Source organism: Dendrobates tinctorius, unplaced genomic scaffold, assembly GCF_039654945.1.
Source record: "Dendrobates tinctorius isolate UK_male_01 unplaced genomic scaffold, ASM3965494v1 ptg000028l, whole genome shotgun sequence".
Classification (NCBI taxonomy): domain Eukaryota; kingdom Metazoa; phylum Chordata; class Amphibia; order Anura; family Dendrobatidae; genus Dendrobates; species Dendrobates tinctorius.
The window spans coordinates 5,159,563-5,183,947 of NW_027361696.1; the positions used below are offsets into that span (position 1 = coordinate 5,159,563).

Below are 24,385 nucleotides of genomic sequence, written 5' to 3' on the forward strand. Positions count from 1 at the left end.
ACCTCCACCCTGCCCTCCTGCGCCTGTGCACCTCCACCCTGCAATCCTGCTCCTGTGCACCTCCACCCTGCCCTCCCCTGCTCCTGTGCACCTCCACTCTGCCCTCCTGCTCCTGTGCACCTCCACCCTGCCCTCCTGCGCACCTCCACCCTGCCCTCCTGCGCACTTCCACCCTACCCTCCTGCGCCTGTGCACCTCCACCCTGCCCTCCTGCTCCTGTGCACCTCCACCCTGCCCTCCCGCTCCTGTGCACCTCCACCCTGAAATCCTGCTCCTGTGCACCTCCACCCTTCCCTCCCCTGCTCCTGTGCACCTCCACCCTGCCCTCCCCTGCTCCTGTGCACCTCCACCCTGCCCTCCCGCTCCTGTGCACCTCCACCCTGCCCTCCCGCTCCTGTGCACCTCCACCCTGCCCTCCCGCTCCTGTGCACCTCCACCCTGCAATCCTGCTCCTGTGCACCTCCACCCTGCCCTCCCCTGCTCCTGTGCACCTCCACCCTGCCCTCCTGCTCCTGTGCACCTCCACCCTGCCCTCCTGCTCCTGTCCACCTCCACCCTGCCCTCCTGCTCCTGTGCACCTCCACCCTGCCCTCCTGCTCCTGTCCACCTCCACCCTGCCCTCCTGCTCCTGTGCACCTCCACCCTGCCCTCCTGCTCCTGTGCACCTCCACCCTGCCCTCCCCTGCTCCTGTGCACCTCCACCCTGCCCTCCCCTGCTCCTGTCCACCTCCACCCTGCAATCCTGCTCCTGTGCACCTCCACCCTGCAATCCTGCTCCTGTGCACCTCCACCCTGCCCTCCCCTGCTCCTGTGCACCTCCACTCTGCCCTCCTGCTCCTGTGCACCTCCACCCTGCCCTCCTGCGCACCTCCACCCTGCCCTCCTGCGCCTGTGCACCTCCACCCTGCAATCCTGCTCCTGTGCACCTCCACCCTGCCCTCCCCTGCTCCTGTGCACCTCCACTCTGCCCTCCTGCTCCTGTGCACCTCCACCCTGCCCTCCTGCGCACCTCCACCCTGCCCTCCTGCGCACCTCCACCCTACCCTCCTGCGCCTGTGCACCTCCACCCTGCCCTCCTGCTCCTGTGCACCTCCACCCTGCCCTCCCGCTCCTGTGCACCTCCACCCTGAAATCCTGCTCCTGTGCACCTCCACCCTGCCCTCCCCTGCTCCTGTGCACCTCCACCCTGCCCTCCCCTGCTCCTGTGCACCTCCACCCTGCCCTCCCGCTTCTGTGCACCTCCACCCTGCCCTCCCGCTCCTGTGCACCTCCACCCTGCAATCCTGCTCCTGTGCACCTCCACCCTGCCCTCCCCTGCTCCTGTGCACCTCCACTCTGCCCTCCTGCTCCTGTGCACCTCCACCCTGCCCTCCTGCGCACCTCCACCCTGCCCTCCTGCGCCTGTGCACCTCCACCCTGCCCTCCTGCTCCTGTGCACCTCCACCCTGCCCTCCTGCTCCTGTGCACCTCCACCCTGCCCTCCTGCTCCTGTCCACCTCCACCCTGCCCTCCTGCTCCTGTGCACCTCCACCCTGCCCTCCTGCTCCTGTCCACCTCCACCCTGCCCTCCTGCTCCTGTGCACCTCCACCCTGCCCTCCTGCTCCTGTGCACCTCCACCCTGCCCTCCTGCTCCTGTGCACCTCCACCCTGCCCTCCCCTGCTCCTGTGCACCTCCACCCTGCCCTCCCCTGCTCCTGTGCACCTCCACCCTGCAATCCTGCTCCTGTGCACCTCCACCCTGCAATCCTGCTCCTGTGCACCTCCACCCTGCCCTCCCCTGCTCCTGTGCACCTCCACTCTGCCCTCCTGCTCCTGTGCACCTCCACCCTGCCCTCCTGCGCACCTCCACCCTGCCCTCCTGCGCCTGTGCACCTCCACCCTGCAATCCTGCTCCTATGCACCTCCACCCTGCCCTCCCCTGCTCCTGTGCACCTCCACTCTGCCCTCCTGCTCCTGTGCACCTCCACCCTGCCCTCCTGCGCACCTCCACCCTGCCCTCCTGCGCACCTCCACCCTGCCCTCCTGCGCACCTCCACCCTGCCCTCCTGCGCCTGTGCACCTCCACCCTGCCCTCCTGCTCCTGTGCACCTCCACCCTGCCCTCCTGCTCCTGTCCACCTCCACCCTGCCCTCCTGCTCCTGTGCACCTCCACCCTGCCCTCCTGCTCCTGTCCACCTCCACCCTGCCCTCTTGCTCCTGTGCACCTCCACCCTGCCCTCCCGCTCCTGTCCACCTCCACCCTGCCCTCCCGCTCCTGTGCACCTCCACCCTGCAATCCTGCTCCTGTGCACCTCCACCCTGCCCTCCCCTGCTCCTGTGCACCTCCACCCTGCCCTCCCCTGCTCCTGTGCACCTCCACCCTGCCATCCCGCTCCTGTGCACCTCCACCCTGCCATCCCGCTCCTGTGCACCTCCACCCTGCAATCCTGCTCCTGTGCACCTCCACCCTGCCCTCCCCTGCTCCTGTGCACCTCCACTCTGCCCTCCTGCTCCTGTGCACCTCCACCCTGCCCTCCTGCGCACCTCCACCCTGCCCTCCTGCGCCTGTGCACCTCCACCCTGCCCTCCTGCTCCTGTGCACCTCCACCCTGCCCTCCTGCTCCTGTGCACCTCCACCCTGCCCTCCTGCTCCTGTGCACCTCCACCCTGCCCTCCTGCTCCTGTCCACCTCCACCCTGCCCTCCTGCTCCTGTCCACCTCCACCCTGCCCTCCTGCTCCTGTGCACCTCCACCCTGCCCTCCTGCTCCTGTGCACCTCCACCCTGCCCTCCCCTGCTCCTGTGCACCTCCACCCTGCCCTCCCCTGCTCCTGTGCACCTCCACCCTGCCCTCCCCTGCTCCTGTCCACCTCCACCCTGCCCTCCCCTCCTGTCCACCTCCACCCTGCCCTCCCGCTCCTGTCCACCTCCACCCTGCCCTCCTGCTCCTGTGCACCTCCACCCTGCCCTCCTGCTCCTGTCCGCCTCCACCCTGCCCTCCTGCTCCTGTGCACCTCCACCCTGCCCTCCTGCTCCTGTGCACCTCCACCCTGCCCTCCCCTGCTCCTGTGCACCTCCACCCTGCCCTCCCCTGCTCCTGTCCACCTCCACCCTGCCCTCCTGCTCCTGTGCACCTCCACCCTGCCCTCCTGCTCCTGTCCACCTCCACCCTGCCCTCCTGCTCCTGTGCACCTCCACCCTGCCCTCCTGCTCCTGTCCACCTCCACCCTGCCCTCCTGCTCCTGTCCACCTCCACCCTGCCCTCCTGCTCCTGTGCACCTCCACCCTGCAATCCTGCTCCTGTGCACCTCCACCCTGCCCTCCCCTGCTCCTGTGCACCTCCACCCTGCCCTCCTCTGCTCCTGTGCACCTCCACCCTGCCCTCCTCTGCTCCTGTGCACCTCCACCCTGCCCTCCTGCTCCTGTCCACCTCCACCCTGCCCTCCTGCTCCTGTCCACTTCCACCCTGCAATCCTGCTCCTGTGCACCTCCACCCTGCCCTCCCCTGCTCCTGTGCACCTCCACCCTGCCCTCCTCTGCTCCTGTGCACCTCCACCCTGCAATCCTGCTCCTGTGCACCTCCACCCTGCCCTCCCCTGCTCCTGTGCACCTCCACTCTGCCCTCCTGCTCCTATGCACCTCCACCCTGCCCTCCTGCGCACCTCCACCCTGCCCTCCTGCGCCTGTGCACCTCCACCCTGCAATCCTGCTCCTGTGCACCTCCACCCTGCCCTCCCCTGCTCCTGTGCACCTCCACTCTGCCCTCCTGCTCCTGTGCACCTCCACCCTGCCCTCCTGCGCACCTCCACCCTGCCCTCCTGCGCACCTCCACCCTGCCCTCCTGCGCACCTCCACCCTGCCCTCCTGTGCCTGTGCACCTCCACCCTGCCCTCCTGCTCCTGTGCACCTCCACCCTGCCCTCCTGCTCCTGTCCACCTCCACCCTGCCCTCCTGCTCCTGTGCACCTCCACCCTGCCCTCCTGCTCCTGTGCACCTCCACCCTGCCCTCCTGCTCCTGTCCACCTCCACCCTGCCCTCCTGCTCCTGTGCACCTCCACCCTGCCCTCCTGCTCCTGTGCACCTCCACCCTGCCCTCCTGCTCCTGTCCACCTCCACCCTGCCCTCCTGCTCCTGTCCACCTCCACCCTGCCCTCCTGCTCCTGTGCACCTCCACCCTGCCCTCCTGCTCCTGTGCACCTCCACCCTGCCCTCCCCTGCTCCTGTGCACCTCCACCCTGCCCTCCCCTGCTCCTGTCCACCTCCACCCTGCCCTCCTGCTCCTGTGCACCTCCACCCTGCCCTCCTGCTCCTGTCCACCTCCACCCTGCCCTCCTGCTCCTGTGCACCTCCACCCTGCCCTCCTGCTCCTGTCCACCTCCACCCTGCCCTCCTGCTCCTGTCCACCTCCACCCTGCCCTCCTGCTCCTGTGCACCTCCACCCTGCAATCCTGCTCCTGTGCACCTCCACCCTGCCCTCCCCTGCTCCTGTGCACCTCCACCCTGCCCTCCTCTGCTCCTGTGCACCTCCACCCTGCCCTCCTCTGCTCCTGTGCACCTCCACCCTGCCCTCCTGCTCCTGTCCACCTCCACCCTGCCCTCCTGCTCCTGTCCACTTCCACCCTGCAATCCTGCTCCTGTGCACCTCCACCCTGCCCTCCCCTGCTCCTGTGCACCTCCACCCTGCCCTCCTCTGCTCCTGTGCACCTCCACCCTGCAATCCTGCTCCTGTGCACCTCCACCCTGCCCTCCCCTGCTCCTGTGCACCTCCACTCTGCCCTCCTGCTCCTATGCACCTCCACCCTGCCCTCCTGCGCACCTCCACCCTGCCCTCCTGCGCCTGTGCACCTCCACCCTGCAATCCTGCTCCTGTGCACCTCCACCCTGCCCTCCCCTGCTCCTGTGCACCTCCACTCTGCCCTCCTGCTCCTGTGCACCTCCACCCTGCCCTCCTGCGCACCTCCACCCTGCCCTCCTGCGCACCTCCACCCTGCCCTCCTGCGCACCTCCACCCTGCCCTCCTGTGCCTGTGCACCTCCACCCTGCCCTCCTGCTCCTGTGCACCTCCACCCTGCCCTCCTGCTCCTGTCCACCTCCACCCTGCCCTCCTGCTCCTGTGCACCTCCACCCTGCCCTCCTGCTCCTGTGCACCTCCACCCTGCCCTCCTGCTCCTGTCCACCTCCACCCTGCCCTCCTGCTCCTGTCCACCTCCACCCTGCCCTCCTACTCCTGTGCACCTCCACCCTGCAATCCTGCTCCTGTGCACCTCCACCCTGCCCTCCCCTGCTCCTGTGCACCTCCACCCTGCCCTCCTCTGCTCCTGTGCACCTCCACCCTGCCCTCCTCTGCTCCTGTGCACCTCCACCCTGCCCTCCCCTGCTCCTGTGCACCTCCACCCTGCCCTCCCCTGCTCCTGTGCACCTCCACCCTGCCCTCCTGCTCCTGTGCACCTCCACCCTGCCCTCCTATTACCTTTGCGAGGAAAAACATGAGAAAAAAATGGTGGGTGCTGTCAGGATGAATCAAAGATGAGAAGGTGCAGAAAAATAAAATATTTATGAAAAGACAGCAACGCGTTTCAATAATCGATCTGATTGCTTACTCAAAGAAGGATAAGCTGAGAAAGAAAGCCAATTTGATTTTGTAACGTGTTGCTGCCTTTTCAGAAGTGCTTGTTGTTTTCTGCACCATCTCATTTTAGTCTTCCTTGTGACAGCGGCACCACAACCATGATAGTCTTTAATTGGCGGTGGTCTATAGGAGGACTACAACTTCACTACTCCTCTCATCAGAATTGTGCCAGACCTGCAGCTCCACCAGGTGAGCAGATTCTGCCACTCTCCCCAGTTTCTTATTGCCAGGATTTCACCATGGAGCCTCCTTATTTTTTCTCCCATTATCCTGCGACTCCACCCTGCACTTCATCGTCCCGGGGCTCTGCTCAGACTTGCTACAATATCACCACTGTGCCCATAGGAAACAGCTTTGCCACAATTCACACCTCTTGTCTTCCTTGTACCAGAAGAATTCAGCGGCAGGGACAGCCAGCGCATCGCACTGCAGGATTCCTTGATGTCCCAAAGGCACTCCAATGTTCCGTGCGTCTAAAATATAAGGTGGATCTGCAGAAAACAGGCAATGGTCAAGTAATGTTTGGATGCCAACAATATTATATTATAGGGGACTATTGTCCATTGAGTTCATACGATTAGTGAAGGAATAAATAATAGATGTACTTCCCCTTTAATTATATACCTAGAGACATTTCTCGCCCAATCAGTGTACAATGGGTGAGGGATTGAATAGTGGGGTCATTTATACATTTTGGGAGGAAATACAGAGATCTACACTCTAAACACGATGTACCTTAGAAATACGGCGCCCGATAACTCCATTGATGTTACTGCGCATATACATTGTGATAGCTTTGGACATGCTCATTGTGATGTCTAAGAAGCCGATCATGGCACGGACACCTGGAAACTGACCATGGGAGCTCGGACATAACATCTACCATTATCCTGGCGAGTCAGCGGAAGGGTGAGACCCTGTAATGTGCACCATCTTGGTTAAAGCGTCGACACCGACTTTTAGGATTGCTACTTCCAATAGGTGGCACTAGAGTTCTAGCCCTCTCCCTCTATGAAGAGACAATTTGCATATTTCCCAGAGGAGCATTGCGGCTTTAAGGCTCCTCATCTCGGTATGCTTAGCATGTCAATCTCTGCAAGGAGAAACAATACTTCTTGGATATCGGTCAGACGCCTCTCACACAGCCATACACTGGCGGTATTTGCCACACTTCTTAGAAATGCTGCACCAGAGATGGGTTGTGTGTAGTACCAGAATGTGCGTTGTGGCGGGCACACACACTCCTCTGGATCCTTACCAGGAGCTGTACACACTGCACACTTTTTTTGGTAAGTATTACCAACTATCAAAGTAGCTTATATAGGGAGAGATAATGGATTCCCTATAAGTGCAGTTAATGTTAGTATCAATATACTACATATTTATTTGATAGTGCGTTTATTAATTAATAACCTGGTGATATTGTATTTATTGCTTACTGGCTGGGGTATTCATTTTGGGTGGGTGTGCCCCATTGTTACAGCAGATATGCACAACTATGATGTAATTTTATGTATTTCCACGGTTTCCTTTTTCTACATGTGTCAATTTTATATTTTCTAACAATAAAGATATAGTGTTTTATTGATTTGGACTAGTACATCATTGTTCCCTATGGTAACTGGTTATATAATGATATATGTACAGCTGGTATAACTTGGGCAGCTCCTGTATATAACTATATATGTACAGCTGGTATAACCTGGGTATCTCCAGTATATCTATTGCTGATATACTTATATACAGGAGATGCACAGGTTATAACGGGTTTATATATGTTATTATATACAAAATATACCCAGGTTATAACAGCTTTATATACCGTATTTTTCGCATTATAAGACACACGTTTTTCATCCAAATTTGGGGGGAAATGGGAGTGCGTCTTATAATCTGAATGTAGCTCACCAGCTGAGGAGAAGTGGCATCACAAGAGTCGCTGAAACAGGAAAGCTGGCACTAGGTGAATCCATATAAATGGCCCACCCTGTACAATTATATACAGGAGATGCCCGGGTTATACCAGCTGTACATATATAATTATATACAGTAGATGCCCAGGTTACACCAGCTGCACATATATAATTATATACAGGAGATACCCAGGTTATACCAGCTGTACATACACAATTATATACAGAATTATACAGCGGGTGTTCTGGTCCGCTAGCCGAAACCACATGGATCAGTGATCATCCCACCGAATGCCCGCTCTCCTTTTACCGTGGGCATAATACTCCTCTGACAACACAGGGAGAGGGTAAAATAGTGTGGCAATGCTTTATTAAACCAAATACCCAAGATAGTGCACATTACAAAGTCTCACAATTATACTGACTCACCAGGATAAGAGCAACTGTGACTTCAAAACTTCCAGGGCCGACTACCCCACCTGTGGCAAGCACACAGAGAGGAGGTAATGACAAGCATAGGAAGCTGAGAGCCCGTTGAAGTACAAGGCCAGTTGTTCGGAAGGTCACAACCTGGCTTCTCCGAACATCTGCATGAAGCCAGGCGACCGGCGGGTAACATTCCTGGCCCCCACAAATGTATCCATGGGTCCAAATCCTGACTACCCCAAACATATCCATGTTTTTGCGATGATCTATGGAGCAGATCTGTATTCTTCGAGCCAGGGTCATAGTCCTCTTAGCTGGCATCCTGTAGAATGACAAATCTGTGTTGCTCGTTATGGAGCCATGATGCCTTGGCTGCGGTCCTGTAAAGAGTCTCTGGTTCTTTGAATGTTTGCATGTCAGATGTCTTGGCTGAATCTCTGTCTCATGTTACAGAAGCATATAACTTCTTTTTATAGTTAGCAACTGTCCTTCACCAGTATTCACAGGTAATGGGAAATAATGGTGATAAGACCAACTCACTTTGTTTGATTAATTTAGTTTTTCCTCAGCTATTTTCCAAGTCAACAAACTAGCTGGCCAGGACAATGTGTAAGCAACATATCAGCAAACATCATTGTTCCATGACTCTGCATCACTAGTCATCCAGGATAAGAGAACAAAATTGTCAACTTACAAGTCAATATTACAGGCTTACACAAACAAAAGTCTGTTTTCTTGACGAACCAGAAAGTAACACAAATTCAAAAGCCAACTATTCTTCCTGGCTTACTGAAAATTGACATCTACCTAATTAAGATAAAATGCTGTGTTGTCACAAGAATATACCCAGGTTATACCAGCTGTACATTTATAATTAGACACAGAATATGCCCAATATACAGATTGTCTCCCAAGCCCATCTTCCCGGTATCTTCCTGGCAGGACAGCATGTTATTGTTGACATGTTCACTACCAATCTTGTATTGAATGGTAAAACTGTACTGCTGTAGAACCAAGCTCACTGCAGTAGTTTATTATTGCCGCCAGCCACCCGATGCGGCCAAGTGAGAGGGGTATGGTCAGTGACTATGGCGAAGTTGCGCCCTTATAGGGTATTGCTGCAGCTTCCGCAGGGCACCACAACCCGCCGGATGAAGTCCAGGGCTTGTAGAACTGGGGGGGAACTGTCAAGGGCAACTTGCAGCATTGTGAAGGACTACTCACAATCAGTCATCCAGTTGACTGGGGTATCTTCTTTTTGGTGAGATCCAGGAGCTTGGCATGGGCACTATAGTTGAAGAAGAACTTCCTCTAGTACCCAAGAAGGACATATCCTGTTTCTTGGTCTTGGAGGTAGGCTAAGAGGCGTTAGCTTCCACCTTCCCGTGCTCAGACTTTAGAGTTTAGCCACCTGCTCGATGACAGATGTACTGCACTTCAGTCATGCCTATTTGACATTTTCCTGGCTTTGTAGTTAAACCAGAACCCTGGATACGCCTGAGCATCTGCCCCAGGTGGGATTGAACATGGCAATATTGTGGAGGTAAGCCACAGAAAACCCATATAGTCCCTCAAGAAGCTGGATGACCAATCATTGGAATATGGCAGGAGCATTTCTTATGCCAAAGGACATGACGAGAGATCCATACAGTTTGAATGAGGAAATAAAGACGGACATCTCCTGTGCCTCCCTGGAACAGGAATCTGCCAGTCACCCGATTAAAGTCCACAATTATCAAATAACGGCCACTGGCGAAGTGATCAGCAGCTTATTGATGTGTGGTATTGGGTTTGCATCAGGGGCTGTGATGGCATTTTCACTCCAGTAGAGTACACAGCAGAACCAGGTTGTCCTTTCCTTTTTCTGGACCATGTGACTCCCTGTGACCACTTGGTGGATGGCTAATTGCGTCTTTCTTGGTACACCAGTGAATATGATCAGGTAGGGCCGGAACCCACCCCTCAGCTGGGGACTCTGGTTCTGGTATAGCTGCGGGCTGAACTCCGCATCCTCAATAGACCCTTTGTCCCGGGCTGCGGCCAGCAAACACACCAGGACTTCGGTCTTCCCTTAATCGGGAAGGCTACACAAAGGACGGGCGCAGGCCTCCCAGTCATGATGAGCTTTCAACATGTTGACATGGCAGACATTCTGCCTCTTCCTGGTGTGGTCAATGTTGACGACATAACTCACGTCACCGAGATACTGATGCACAAGGTTTGGACCATCCCAGACCACCTGAAGCTTGTTATGGGGCATTGGGACTAGGGTCCACACGTTCTGACCCATTTAGTACACGTGCTCCCGGGTGTTCCAGTTGTATCACAGTTTCAGGCTGGCTTAGTCCTGCACCATATAATCATGCACCAGCCATTTCATTGACTGCATTTTGCCAAGTAGCCGCATGACATACACAAAGATAGGACACTTCGGGAGTGTTCACTTTCCCTTTCCAGGATTGTCTTACCAGACCAAGTTGCTCCCAGACTAGTATGTGTACAAGAGCATGAAGAGGAGAACTCCATTGAGGCCTGTGGACCTCTTGGCAAGCAAACAGCAGATATGGGAGGTACCGCTCCCAGTCGCTCCCATGGGACTCCATCAGCATCTTAAGCATCTGCTTAAGGATACCATTGACATGTTCACACAAATCATTGGTCTGTGGGTGATATTATCTTGATACCAGGTGCTACACCTGTATTTTCTTACAGAAGGCTTGCATTAAAAGAGACATGAACTGAGTCCCCTGGTCCGTAAGCATCTCCCTGGGAAATCCTACTGAAAAAAATATATGGCCAAAAGGGCATCTACCACCTTATCGGCCCTAAGTCAGGACAGATGCAATGCCTTTGGGTACCGGGTGGAATAATCTTCCACAGTATGGATGAAACGTTTTCCTGACCTGCCAAGAATGGCCAGTGGCCCAAAGAAGTCCACAGCAGTTCTCTGGAAAGGATCTTCTATCACCTGCAAATAGAGCAGTGGAGCTTTCGGAGCAGGTCCAAATGTCACCACTCTTGAACATGTGGTACAGGAGTGTTGGTAGTTGGTAACATCTGTCCTCATTTTAAGCCAATAAAAGTAGGACAGTCAGACAGTTTTGCTGACACTCAAGTGTCCAGCCAGCGGGATCTCGAGTGAAATTAGCAGCAACTCTCCCCTAAACCAATAGGGCACACATCTCCCCCCTCAGCCATTGCTATTGGGAGTTACAGGAAACAGTCTCACAATACAACCTCCCCTGGTCCCAGAATACCCTCTCCTTGTCAGACTCAGAGATGGGCTTATCTGAGAGGTCCTCCAGTCTGAACGTAGAGCCGCCTGGAACTCCTAGCTTGAGGCAGCCAGAAGCAATGTTAAGGCCCCAACCTCATTGGAACCCACTGGGACTGGTTCTGCTACCCCGCTCAATGAGGAGAGTCCAGAAGGCAGCACGCTACCTGCATTCTGGGCACTTTGACTACGGGTCACAGCGACTAGGTAGGGTGCCTCCCTGGGGAAATAACACGTTCCCCTCATCCTAACAGGCCATGGGTACCACTTTCCCATCATCCTGACAGGCTATGGATACCACTTTACCATCCTTCCTGGACCACTGCTAACCACTGGGCACCTACCATCAGCCATGTCAATGTCCTTCGTGACACTGACCAGCTGCACGGGACAAGCTACTTGATGATCCCCGAGCCTGTCCCCATCGCCCTTAGCACCGATTCTCCCTCTTTTGAGGGAATCCTTGGCAGCATGACCCCACAGCGCTACATAGCTGAGTTCTCCTCTACAATGAGACACACCATCATCATGCTACTGAATCACAAAGTACCAGATCTAGAAGGATCGTATTGACCAACTAACCATCCCAAATTGGTCCAAAAACATTTGTGGGGAGGTGCTTGGACACCCCCTACTTCCCTCAAACCATTACAGAGACCAGAGTCTAGGAAAGCCATCAGCAAAGATTGGTGAACACCCTGAATACCGGTGAAAGTCAGGGTCTTCCCAGGTAAGTTCTTCAAGGGAAACCAATTCAAGACGGATGAAGGTTCTTTCTGCACCGGTATCCTTGAGCCCCACATTGATGATGTCGCCGACAGTAACTGAGTGCAAGTTTTTACGGGCCCTCCCAACCGCCCATTGCACATAAAAAAATACAATTAGACTTACCGGTATTTCGGTTTCTAGGAACCTTCCACGACGGTATACGGAGGTTGCTTCTTTACCCTGATGGGGGACAGGAAACACATAGAGATTAAAAGGCCCACCCACCTGCCAGTGACTTATAACTTAGACCGTAGCACTGGTTTACCTACCATTTCCCAGATTCTTTATCCAGGAGTATAGAGTGGGAATTAGTGCCGTCGTGGAAGGTTCCTAGAATTAGACTTACCGGTAATTCGGTTTCTATTTTCTCTAGTCACCTTCCACGACGGTATACGAAGGAATACCAACTAATTTGGTACTAGGGAGGGACAACGGCCTGGAGAACTTTTCGGCTGAAGACAAGATCCCTACTGGATGTTACATCCAGTCTATAATGCTTTGAGAAGGTAAGGAGTGAAGACCACGTTGCTGCCCTGCAGATCTGCTCTGGGGATGCACTTGCTTTTTTTGCCTGGGAGACCGAAGTGGATCTGGTTAAATGGGTCTTGATCCCCACTGGGGGAGGCATATTTTGAGTGATATATGCTTTCACTATAACTCTTTTTATCCAGTTGGCTAAAGTGCTCTTTGCTACCTTTTTCCCCTTGTTTTGGCCTGAGGAATGGACAAACACATTCCGGTCGACTCTGTAAAAACAGGTTTGGTCCAAGTAATGCAGCACAATGCATCGGACTTCCAGACTATGAAATTTTTCCTCTTTAACATTTGCTGGGTTTTGGCAAAATGACGGTAAGACAATTTCTTGGGATCGGTGGAACTCAAAGACTACCTTCGGAAGGAAGGAAGGGTCGAGACGAAGGAGTATGGAGTCGTCTCTAACAAGCAAATAAGGCTCCCTTATCGATAGGGCTTGTAATTCGCTTACTCTCCTGGCTGTGGTTATGGCTACTAAGAACACTGTTTTGTACGCTAGGTTTTGAGGAGAGCAGGAAGACAAAGGTTTGAAGGGTGGACCTGTGAGCCCCTGGAGCACCAAGTTCAGATCCCATGGAGGTCCATTGCTTGTTTTTTAGGATTCATTCTGATGGCCGAAATCATGAATCTTCTGATCCAGCGATGACCTGCTAGGTCTTGGTCAAAAACAGAGTTGAGAGCTGAGACCTGGACCTTCAAGGTGCTAGGACTAAGGCCGATCTCTAAGCCCCTCTGTAAAAAATCCAGAATTTGTGATATATTTGGCCTAAGCGGATCCGGTAAGTCAGGTAAACAAAAAGATGAACACTTTTTCCAGATTTTGTTGTAGATCACGTTAGTTACTGGCTTTCTGGATTTTTGTAGGGTAGCAATTACTGAATCTGATAACCCCTTGGATCTTAGTACCTGGGTCTCAGTAACCATGCTGCCAGAGTCCACTTCTGAGGGTTTGCGTGGCGAATCAGCCCTTGCGAGAGGAGGTCGTCTTCTAATGGTAAGAGGAACGGCCCATCTACCTGCATCTCGGTAATCAAGTTGAACCAACTTCTCTTTGGCCAGAACGGGGCTACCAAGATAGTCGGGGTCTGGTGCTCTCGTATCTTCCTCAGGACTTTCGCCAGGATTGGTATTGGTGGGAAGGCATAGGCCAGGTGAAAGTCCCAATCCTGGGCCAGGGCATCCACTCACCTGGAATTGTCTCTGGGGTTTAGGGAAAAAAAGGCTTCGACCTGCGCGTTTTGGTGAGAGGTGAAAATTTCGATTTCCGGTAGGCCCCACCTGTCTACCAGCAATCTGAGGCTCCTACAGTTTAGGCTCCATTCTCCAGGATGGATGTTCTGGCGACTTAATAAGTCTGCTTGTATGTTGGAGGTGCCCTTTAGATGGACCGCCATCAGGGACAAGAGGTGCTTTTCGGCCCAACAGAATATTCGCGCGGAGATTCTTTTCAGTTTGCTGAATTTTGTACTGCCCTGGTGCATGATGTGAGCAACTGTGGTCATGTTGTCCAAATATATTCGGATGTGATGTCCCGAAATCTGGTGACCAGCCGCCAGGAGGGCTTCTTCCACCGCTTTCAGTTCCCTGAAATTGGACGATTTCCCGCTCGTTGTCTGATCCTAGAGTCCTTGAAATGGAGTATGATTTACCATCGCCCCCTAGCCCCTTTTGCTGGCATCCGACGTGACTGTAGTCAGCGGGACCTGGTTCCAATTTACGCCTCTGCAGAGGTTTCTGGGGTTCATCCACCATGCTAGGGAGGCTCTTACACAACCCGGCGTGTGCACTTTCGTGTTCAGAGTACCGTGATGACCGTTCCAGTTTTCCAAGATGTGAGTCTGAAGGGTTCTGGAGTGAGCTTGAGCCCAGGCTACTGACTGTATAGACGCTGTCATAGAGCCTAAGACGGACATGCCTTCCTGGAGTGTAGGGGACCTCGTGTCCCTGAATTTCCTGACCTTTGATATTAAAGTTAGACGGTGGTCGTCTGGAAGGAAGGATATTTATTTTGCGGAGTCCAAAAGAACCCCCAGGCACTTCCTGGTCTTGGAGGGCTGCAGCTGAGATTTTTTCAAATTGGAGATCCATCCCAGGGTTTTTGACACTTGGGCTTCCAGGGTCGCCTCCAGTAGGTCGTCCAGGTAAGGCACTATACAGGCGCCCTATCTCCTGATGAAAGACACTGTTTCTGCCATTACCTTGGAGAAAACTCTTGGCGCTGAGGAGATGCCAAATGGGAGGACGTTGAACTGATAGTGCTCCACCTGACGACTCCCCTGTACCGCAAACCTCAGACACTTCCTGTGTCTTGGGTGGATTGGAATATAAAAATAGGCGTCCTTTAAGTCGATGGTTGACATAAGGAAGTTTGGCCCGATCAGGGGGATGGCTGACCTTAAGCATTCTAACTTGAACTTTCGGTATTTTACATGCCGGTTCAGCCCCTTTAAATTTATGATAATACGTGCCTCGCCTGATGGTTTGGTTACCAGAAATAACCGAGAGTAATGGCCCTGACCCCACTCTGATTCTGGGACCGGGGAGATTGCGTTTGATCCCATAAGGCCTCTGAGACCTAACCGCAGTGTTATCTGGTCTTTTGGGGTCGGAAGGCAAGTGACTTTCAGACCCTGTGGAGGGGAGGAGATGAACTCTATCAATAGGCCCTCCCTGATGATGTTGAGGACCCAGTGAGAACTGGTGATGTTTTCCCACTAATGTACATATTTTGAGAGTCTCCCCCCACCGGGTCGAAGTCTTTGCTTATCTGGTTGGGCCTGCTGCTGCTGTGGGACGAGAATATTTTTTCCCCTACCCTTTGGGTAGCTCCATCTCCCTGTTTTGCCTTTGCCTCTTGCTTAGGAGGTTTGAGCTTGTGGGGCACGAAAGTGCCGTTTTTTTAAAGGTTTTTGTTCTGGGAGCACTTTTTTCTTGTCAGTGGCTTTCTCTAGTATCTCATCTAGAGCTGGCCCGAAGACATATTCCCGTTTAAAGGGTATGGCGCATAATTTGGCTTTGGAGGTGATGTCACCGCTCCACATCTTGAGCCAGAGCGCTCTCCTGGCTGAGTTGGATTGTACCAGGGACCTAGCGGCTACCCTAACGGATTCCATAGAAGCATCCACTAAAAACCCTGTAGCTTTTATGCAGGATGGGTAGGGAGTCTAATAACTGACCCCTGGAGATACCCTGTGATATGTGGGTTTCTAGTTCCTCAAGCCAGCAAAACAAAGCTCTAGCGACACAGGTGGAGATGTTAGCCTTTAACGTGGACGCAGATGTCTCCCAAGATTTCTTTACGAGACTCTATTTTTCTGTCCATCGGGTCCTTCAGTTGAGAAAAATACTCGAATGGGACCGCAGTTCTTTTTGCGACTCTCGCCACCTGAACGTCAACTTTGGGGATGTTCCATTTCACAGAATCGCCTTCCAGGGGAAATCTATGTTTAATTTCTGAGGGAGTGCTGAGGCGTTTTTCCGGCAGTTCCCACTCCTGCGAAATCATGTCCAATATGTTGGCATGCATTGGGAACCCTATGCGTTTTTCTGTTTTAAGCCCACCAAACATTTGGTCCTGAAAGGACTGAGGCTCTGGTTCCTCTTCTAACCCCATGGAGCTGCGCACTGCTGATACCAGCTCCTCCATATAGTCAGAGGAGAAGAGGTATTTTCTAATCTCAGCAGCACTGGGAGATACAGGTTCCTCCCATCTCCCAAAGGATGATGTATGAGACAGGTCAGAGTCAGAGTCTTCAACCTGAATTTTCCTTTTCTTTGCTGGAGAATGGGATGGTGGTGGTGGAGGAGTGAAAGCCGCTAGGAAAGACTGCACCTCTTGTTTGAACAGGGAGCGAATCTTGTCTAAAAGGGACGGCTGCTCTGCTCCAACTACTTTGTCAGTGCAGGACCGGCAAAGCTTTTTATTCCATAATGAGGGCATTTCAATGTTACATATTGGGCACTTTTTCCTGGTTGTGGCTTTGGGGGTAGACGTTTCTCCCTAAAATAAGAGGGAGAGAGAGATCAGGATAAAGGGAGCCCCCTGAATGAGATCACCACCCCACGGACCCCTTCCCTGCAACACTCACTGTAGCAGGGGCAGCGCTGGGCTCTGTAGACGCAGGACACACAGTACTATCCATGTTGAGGATTTGCTTACCTCCATGCAGACTTCAGCAGGGCTTTTATGCTCCTCAGAGCCAGCGCCTGCCCTCCAGCGATTGGTTCTTCCCCCTCCCCCTCCTGGGTCCACGTACCGGCGTTAGAAGCGGGCACCACGAGCAGCATGGGGGCCGCCATTAGCCGGAAGTTGGCGTCCTTCCAGGAGCGCAGATACCGGAAGTGACGCGTGCGATCCACTGCCGTCACTTCCGGAACGCCCAGATGCCGCGCGCTTGAGGGGGAGAGACCGGGGAGCTGCGGGAGGCCCCCGGTCGGGGATCCCTGGCCTGCTTTGCCCTCACGGGGGGCGCGGGAAGGCCAGCGGGAGGTCCCGAGGTCACTCGAGGGGATGATGGGAGCAGTGAAGAGGAGGAGGTGAGACGCGACCACCAGCTGCCCGGCGTTCTGACGCAGGTAACCCCTGCCCCGTTACTGCAGTTGCCGGCCACCACAGTATACGGACCTCTCCCTGCCCCATGGGGAACAGGAAAGACACTGGCAGGTGGGAGGGCCTTTTATCCTCTCTGTGTTTCCTGTCCCCCATCAGGGCAAAGAGGCAACCTCCGTATACCGTTGAGGAAGGTGACTAGAGAAAAAAAAAACAGATGCATTAGGCCCCTGGGTCTTGAACGTTGGGTTCTTCTTCTGCCTCTCTGGGCAGGCGGTGGTAAAATGTCCAGGTCGGCTGGAGATAAAGCACTAGCGGGAATCAGATGCAGGTCAGGTGCTGGAAGACTGGGTGAGACCCCTGCTCCACTTTCCCCCTGAGAACTGAATTAGAGAGCATTGGTTGTTGGCGACGGCTAACTTCAGCACCTCAGGTACTCAGGTATATGGTTGGCCTCACAGGTATTGGCAATTTGTGGGGCCTTGGCTGCGTCCTTTGGTTCACAGTCCATCACGAACTGTCACACCTCCACAGGTCAAAGATGAAGAAATTGGTCCTTCACCATCAGGCCCTTCAATACCACGAAAGTGGTAACGAACCCACTGCTTGAAGTTGGTTCTGAACTCTTACACCACATCACTGTAGCCATCGTGAAGTCCACATTGGAGTGTCCAGAACATTTTTCAATACATTTCAGGGGTGATCTGATATTGCTTTATATGGCTTGATGGCCTCATAATCTCCGTCTTGGTCTTTATGGAGCACAACAACCTCCTCCAGAGCTTTGCCTTGTAGCCGCAAGGTCAAGTATCAAGCCCACTTGTCATCAAGAAACGGATATGGTCTGCAGGTCTTTTCAAATTCCCTCTAAAATGTGTCAAGATCCACGTCCTTTTCCATGACAGGAAAATGCTCAAGATGGTATTTAAAGGTTTTGCCATTACTGGACTCACTGCTCAGTGAGGTAGATTGTTCCCTCTGGAGTTGGGCTAATGCCAGCTGATGCTCTTCGTCAGTCTGTCGCTCCGAAGCCACTAGGTCATCCACTCGCTCAACTTGGCGCTCGGCTCTAAGCCTCTCGTTCCTCATGGTATTGCTGAATGAGCATCATTCATCCCTTGTGATCGCCTTTGTCGAGATGCAGCAGGGCCAACTGCAGGTGGGGTCCATGACACCCTGGTTGCTGATGTTGTTTGCATCGGTAGGTGGGACGCCTGCATCAGCGCCAGCCAGGCCTTGGCTTGCCTCCCTTTCATCAGGGCTCCCGTAATGGAGTTGCTCCTTGTTTCATTACAACAGCTCAGTGACCATTTGCTGCCTGTGTTTGTCAGTGGGGTCAATCTATCTCAAAGTACAGATGGCAGTAAGAGCCTAGCCTCCTATAGTGGCAGCCTTCTCCAACTGCAGCCATAATTGCCAAACAAAAGATAGGAAGAAAAACAAGAGAGGGGAATGGAGTATTGTAACTGCTACACATACAGTAATGTCCCAGGTTTAATTAAACACCAAGTTCAATCCTCAAAACTGTACAGAACCCGCAGAGACTATTCAAGTTTTAAGTGACAGGAAGGATTGCTTAAACCAGACCACTAATGTTCTATATCGCACCGCTGGCACCAATTTGTCAAAGAACCAACAGGGGAAAATCAGACAAATCCCACCGCTGCCACCAATCAGGGAACAACACTCCGCTGTCTCCAATCGTCTAGACAATTCTCTGACAAGTGATGGACGAGGTCGCGGCTGTTTCCACTACTTGGCCGAAACTCCCACCTCCGATTCCAAAGCATGGAATATACAGTGGAGAAAACAAGTATTTAGTCAGCCACCAATTGTGCAAGTTCTCCCACTTAAAAGATGTGAGAGGCCTGTAATTGACATCATAGGTAGACCACGACTATGATAGTCAAAATGAAAAAACAAATCCAGAAAATCACCTTGTCTGATTTGGCAAGATTTATTTTGCAAATTTTGGTGGAAAATAAATATGTGGTCACCTAAAAACATGCAAGATTTCTGGCTCTCACAGACCTGTAACTTCTTCGCTCCTCTGTCCTCCACTTATTACCTGTAGTAATGGCTCCTGTTTGAACTTGTTATCAGTATAAAAGACACCTGCCCACAATCTCAAACAGAGCTCTGCAAAGGAATACGTGGATTTCGTCCGCGCTGCCCAAATGATGAAATTCCATGTGGTGGTATTTCCTGAAGAAGAGGTTGCAAAAAACCTTGAAACTCGTAGAATAAACCACTGTCAAACCTTATTAACCTTCTGGAATTTCATCATTTGGGCAGCGCGGACGAAATCCACGTATTCCTTTGCAGAGCTCTGTTTCAGATAGTCGGTGACCGACTTGTGGATCTGCGGCAGCCCTTATCTATACATGCTTTGAATACCTACTACCAGGTGAGCAGTTTTTTGTCAAACCGCTTACTTTATTTGTGGGATAAGACCCTATATTGCGCTTGTGTCTTCCTCTTTCCTCACAATACACAATCTCAAACAGTCACACTCCAACCTCCACTATGGTGAAGATCAAATATCTGTCGAAGTAACCCAGAAACAAAATTGTAGCCCTGCATCAGGCTGGGAAGACTGAATTAGCAATAGGCAAGCAGCTTGGTGTTATGAGATTAACTGTGGGAGCAATAATAAGAAAATGGAAGACATACAAGACCACTGATAATCTCCCTCAATCTAGGGCATCCAGCCCCGTGGGGTCAAAATGATCACAAGAACCTAGTCAATGACATGCACAGAACTGGGACCACCATAAGAAAGGCTACCATCAGTAACACACTAAGCAGCCAGGCATTCAGATCCTGCAGTGCCAGACGTGTCCCCCTGCTTAAACCAGTTCATGTCCAGGTCCGTCTGAAATTTGCAAGAGAGCATTTGGATTATCCACAAGAGTATTTGGAGAATGTCACATGGTTTGATGAAACAAAAGTAGAACTGTTTGTTAGAAACAAAAGTTGTCGTGTTTGGAGGAGACAGAATGCTGAGTCGCATCCAAAGAACGCCATACCTACTGTGAAGCATGGGGGTGGCAACATCATGCTTTGGAGCAGTTTCTCTGAAAAGGGACCAGGACGACTGATGTACATAAAAGAATGAATGGTGCCATGTATTGTGAGATTTTGAGTGCAAACCTCCTTCCATCAGCAAGGGCACTGAAGATGAAATGTGGATGGGTCTTTCAGCATGATAATGATCCCAAGCACAAAGCCAGAGCAAGGAAGGAGTGGCTTTGTAAGAAGCATATGAAGGTCCTGGAGTGACCTAGCCAGTCTCCAGATCTCAACCCCATAGAAAACCTATGGAAGGATTTGAAAGTACGTGTTGCCCAGTGACAGACCCAAAACATCACTGCTCTAGAGGAGATCTGCATGGAGGAATGGGCCAACATACCACCAACAGTGTGTGCCAACCTTGTGAAGACTTACAGAAAACGTTTGACCTCTGTCATTGCCAACAAAGGATATATAACAAAATAGTGAGATGATCTTTTGTTAATGACCAAATACTTCTTTCCACCATAAATTGCTAAATAAATCTTGCCAAATCAGACAAGGTGATTTGCTGGATTTGTTTTCTCATTCTGACTCGCATAGTTCTAGTCTACCTATGATGTAAATTACAGGCCTCTCTCTTCTTTTTAAGTTGGAGAACTTGCACAATAGGTGACTGACTAAATACTTTTTTCCCCACTGTATATATACACCCCGGTATGGTAACTGTCAACTCCACACAAATGAAAAGGAAATACTCGTTGCCACCACCAATCTTTTATGCAGGCAGTTACAACCGTTACAGATAGCGCATGCCTTCTGGGGTGCGGTGTATAGAGCAAGAGGAACAAAGCTATTACATTTTTATATATTTAATCCAAAAAAGTAGGCAGTGTTTATAAAAATACACAAAAGATATTAAAAAAGACAACAAAACAATACAATATAAACAATTGCATAACATAAAAGGATAAACACAAGAAATGTACTAAACCTAATATAGCAGGGAAGCACTTTGTTTTTGGGAGGCAATGGTACAAAACCACAGCATATTGTATCTCCCAGGAGTGACACTGATCACAGTTCGATATTTTGTTTAATTAACATCAGTCATACCTCCCCTCTGGTGACTTATAACAGGTCTGGTCATGGGATGTGGCTATTTTTTTCTTTAGAAAAGTACGGGATCGCCAACTTCTATATGTTCGCCCTGGAGATCCCAAGAGGGAGATATTACTGTCATGTTTCCTATCACGACCTTACTTGTATATAGATAAGAAACATGGCATGTATAGCATTATACATCTGACTAATATAAATTTGAAAGTGTTACCGCAAGTGCCCAATGAGGTAAGAAAATGCCTTACATTCGCCAGTTTGTCACAACTCTGAAAATATGAACGCCTGTGCTTTTCTCCCCCAGCGCCATTACAGGAACTTATAATGATATCTTCTTTTTGCTTGCCTCCAGCCATATATGCTGATAACAGCACACTGCTCTTAGGAAGGCCTCTAAGCCGAAACGTTAACATTGAAAATTGCAGCATTGATACTGCAACACTACGGATTCTATGTGAAATAAAATTAATTGCACGGTTTTTTGGGGGGCCAAATTCTTTTTCTACAAATATGTACAGCTGGTATAACCTGGGCATCTCCTGTATACAATTATGTATAGCTGGTACAACCAGGGCATCTCCTATACATAAGTGGGATGTATGACATGTGCCGACTTAGGAGGGGTTAGCTTCTCCATTTTACATTCACAGAGCATTCACTCAGTAATTTTTACAGTCCCTAGTCCATTAACCACTCCCTGTATTCAGCTATAACATAGACATAACATTTCTGGATGCTTTACTTACAGTTGACTGTAACTTTAACCCTTCGGACGTCTGGGGAGGACACATCATTGGTGGCGCTGCACTCGTAGACGCCAGACTGATCTCGTGTGATACCGGTGATCTCCAGATACTCGTCCTCACTCATAGAACCATGTGCTGAAAGATAAAGACACGAGTGTTACACGCCACTGCACATGGTTACATTACACACTATCACACGAGTATGCTCGGAGGAAAGGTTACAGCCACAAGCAAGACGGTGCACTGCCAAACGGAAGAGAAGGGGAGCTCCACCACTAGTGAATAAGATTAAATTGGGCACCACCGACAATTTCCCTGTGCAACCCTGAGCTCCCTAGGGTCCTTAGACTGGTTCTTTCAACTAGTCCTGCTCCAACGTAAACACAAAAGGAAACAGACAAGGATGACAGAAAAAGCAAACTCAATGCTCCCCAAGACTACAAAAAGGGGAAGGAAAAGGGGAGACACCAAATAGGAGCTAAGGTAAGGGTAGAAACTCAAACTTTCAATACACTGCACAGTACCACTCCTCCTGTCCTGTATATATACACTGCACAGTACACTCCTCCTGTCCTGTATATATACACTGCACAGTACCACTCCTCCTGTCCTGTATATATACACTGCACAGTACCACTCCTCCTGTCCTGTATATACACTGCACAGTACCACTCCTCCTGTCCTGTATATATACACTGCACAGTACACTCCTCCTGTCCTGTATATATACACTGCACAGTACCACTCCTCCTGTATATATACACTGCACAGTACCACTCCTCCTGTATATATACACTGCACAGTACCACTCCTCCTGTCCTGTATATACATACACACTGCACAGTACCACCCTTCCTGTCCTGTATATATACACTGCACAGTACACTCCTCCTGTCCTGTATATATACACTGCACAGTACACTCCTCCTGTCCTGTATATATACACTGCGCAGTACCACTCCTCCTGTCCTGTATATATACACTGCACAGTACTACTCCTCCTGTCCTGTATATATACACTGCACAGTACCACTCCTCCTGTCCTGTGTATACATACACACTGCACAGTACCACCCTTCCTGTCCTGTATATATACACTGCACAGTACACTCCTCCTGTCCTGTATATATACACTGCACAGTACACTCCTCCTGTCCTGTATATATACACTGTGCAGTACCACTCCTCCTGTCCTGTATATATACACTGCACAGTACTACTCCTCCTGTCCTGTATATATACACTGCACAGTACCACTCCTCCTGTCCTGTATATACATACACACTGCACAGTACCACTCCTCCTGTCCTGTATATATACACTGCACAGTACCACTCCTCCTGTCCTGTATATATACACTGCACTGTACCACTCCTCCTGTCCTGTATATACATACACACTGCACAGTGCCACTCCTCCTGTCCTGTATATATACACTGCACAGTACCACTCCTCCTGTCCTGTATATATACACTGCACTGTACCACTCCTCCTGTCATGTATATATACACTGCACAGTACACACCTCCTGTCCTGTATATATACACTGCGCAGTACCACTCCTCCTGTCCAATCAATATATATATATATATATATATATATATATATACATACATACATACACACACTGCACAGTACCACCCCTCCTGTCCTGTATATATACACTGCGTAGTACCACTTCTCCTGTCCTGTATATATACACTACACAGTACCACTCCTCCTGTCCTGTGTATATATACACTGCACAGTACTACTTCTCCTGTCCTGTATAGATACACTGCACAGTACCACTTCTCCTGTCCTGTATATATGCACTACACAGTACCACTCCTCCTGTCCTGTATATATCTACTGCACAGTACCACTCCTCCAGTCCTGTATACAGTGGGGCAAAAAAGTATTTAGTCAGTCAGCAATAGTGCAAGTTCCACCACTTAAAAAGATGAGAGGCGTCTGTAATTTACATCATAGGTAGACCTCAACTATGGGAGACAAACTGAGAAAAAAAAATCCAGAAAATCACATTGTCTGTTTTTTTTTCATTTTATTTGCATATTATGGTGGAAAATAAGTATTTGGTCAGAAACAAGCAATCAAGATTTCTGGCTCTCACAGACCTGTAACTTCTTCTTTAAGAGTCTCCTCTTTCCTCCACTCATTACCTGTAGTAAGGGCACCTGTTTAAACTTGTTATCAGTATAAAAAGACACCTGTGCACACCCTCAAACAGTCTGACTCCAAACTCCACTATGGTGAAGACCAAAGAGCTGTCAAAGGACACCAGAAACAAAATTGTAGCCCAGCACCAGGCTGGGAAGACTGAATCTGCAATAGCCAACCAGCTTGGAGTGAAGAAATCAACTGTGGGAGCAATAATTAGAAAATGGAAGACATACAAGACCACTGATAATCTCCCTCGATCTGGTGCTCCACGCA

At 51.2% G+C, this 24,385-nt stretch overlaps 1 protein-coding gene across 6 annotated transcripts in view; it reads right to left on the reverse strand.

Moving 5' to 3' along the window:
* LOC141085046 (protein CEPU-1-like) overlaps nucleotides 1-24,385 on the reverse strand; it is a 1,055,154-nt gene that overhangs the window by 206,253 nt on the left and 824,516 nt on the right. For all 6 annotated transcript variants that reach the window (XM_073570040.1, XM_073570042.1, XM_073570041.1 and 3 more), the window contains exons 5-6: nucleotides 21,950-22,084; nucleotides 5,979-6,099 (exon numbers count right to left, since the gene is read on the reverse strand). In XM_073570040.1, the coding sequence (XP_073426141.1) occupies nucleotides 5,979-6,099; nucleotides 21,950-22,084 (256 nt within the window). The remainder of the gene's footprint in view (nucleotides 1-5,978; nucleotides 6,100-21,949; nucleotides 22,085-24,385) is intronic.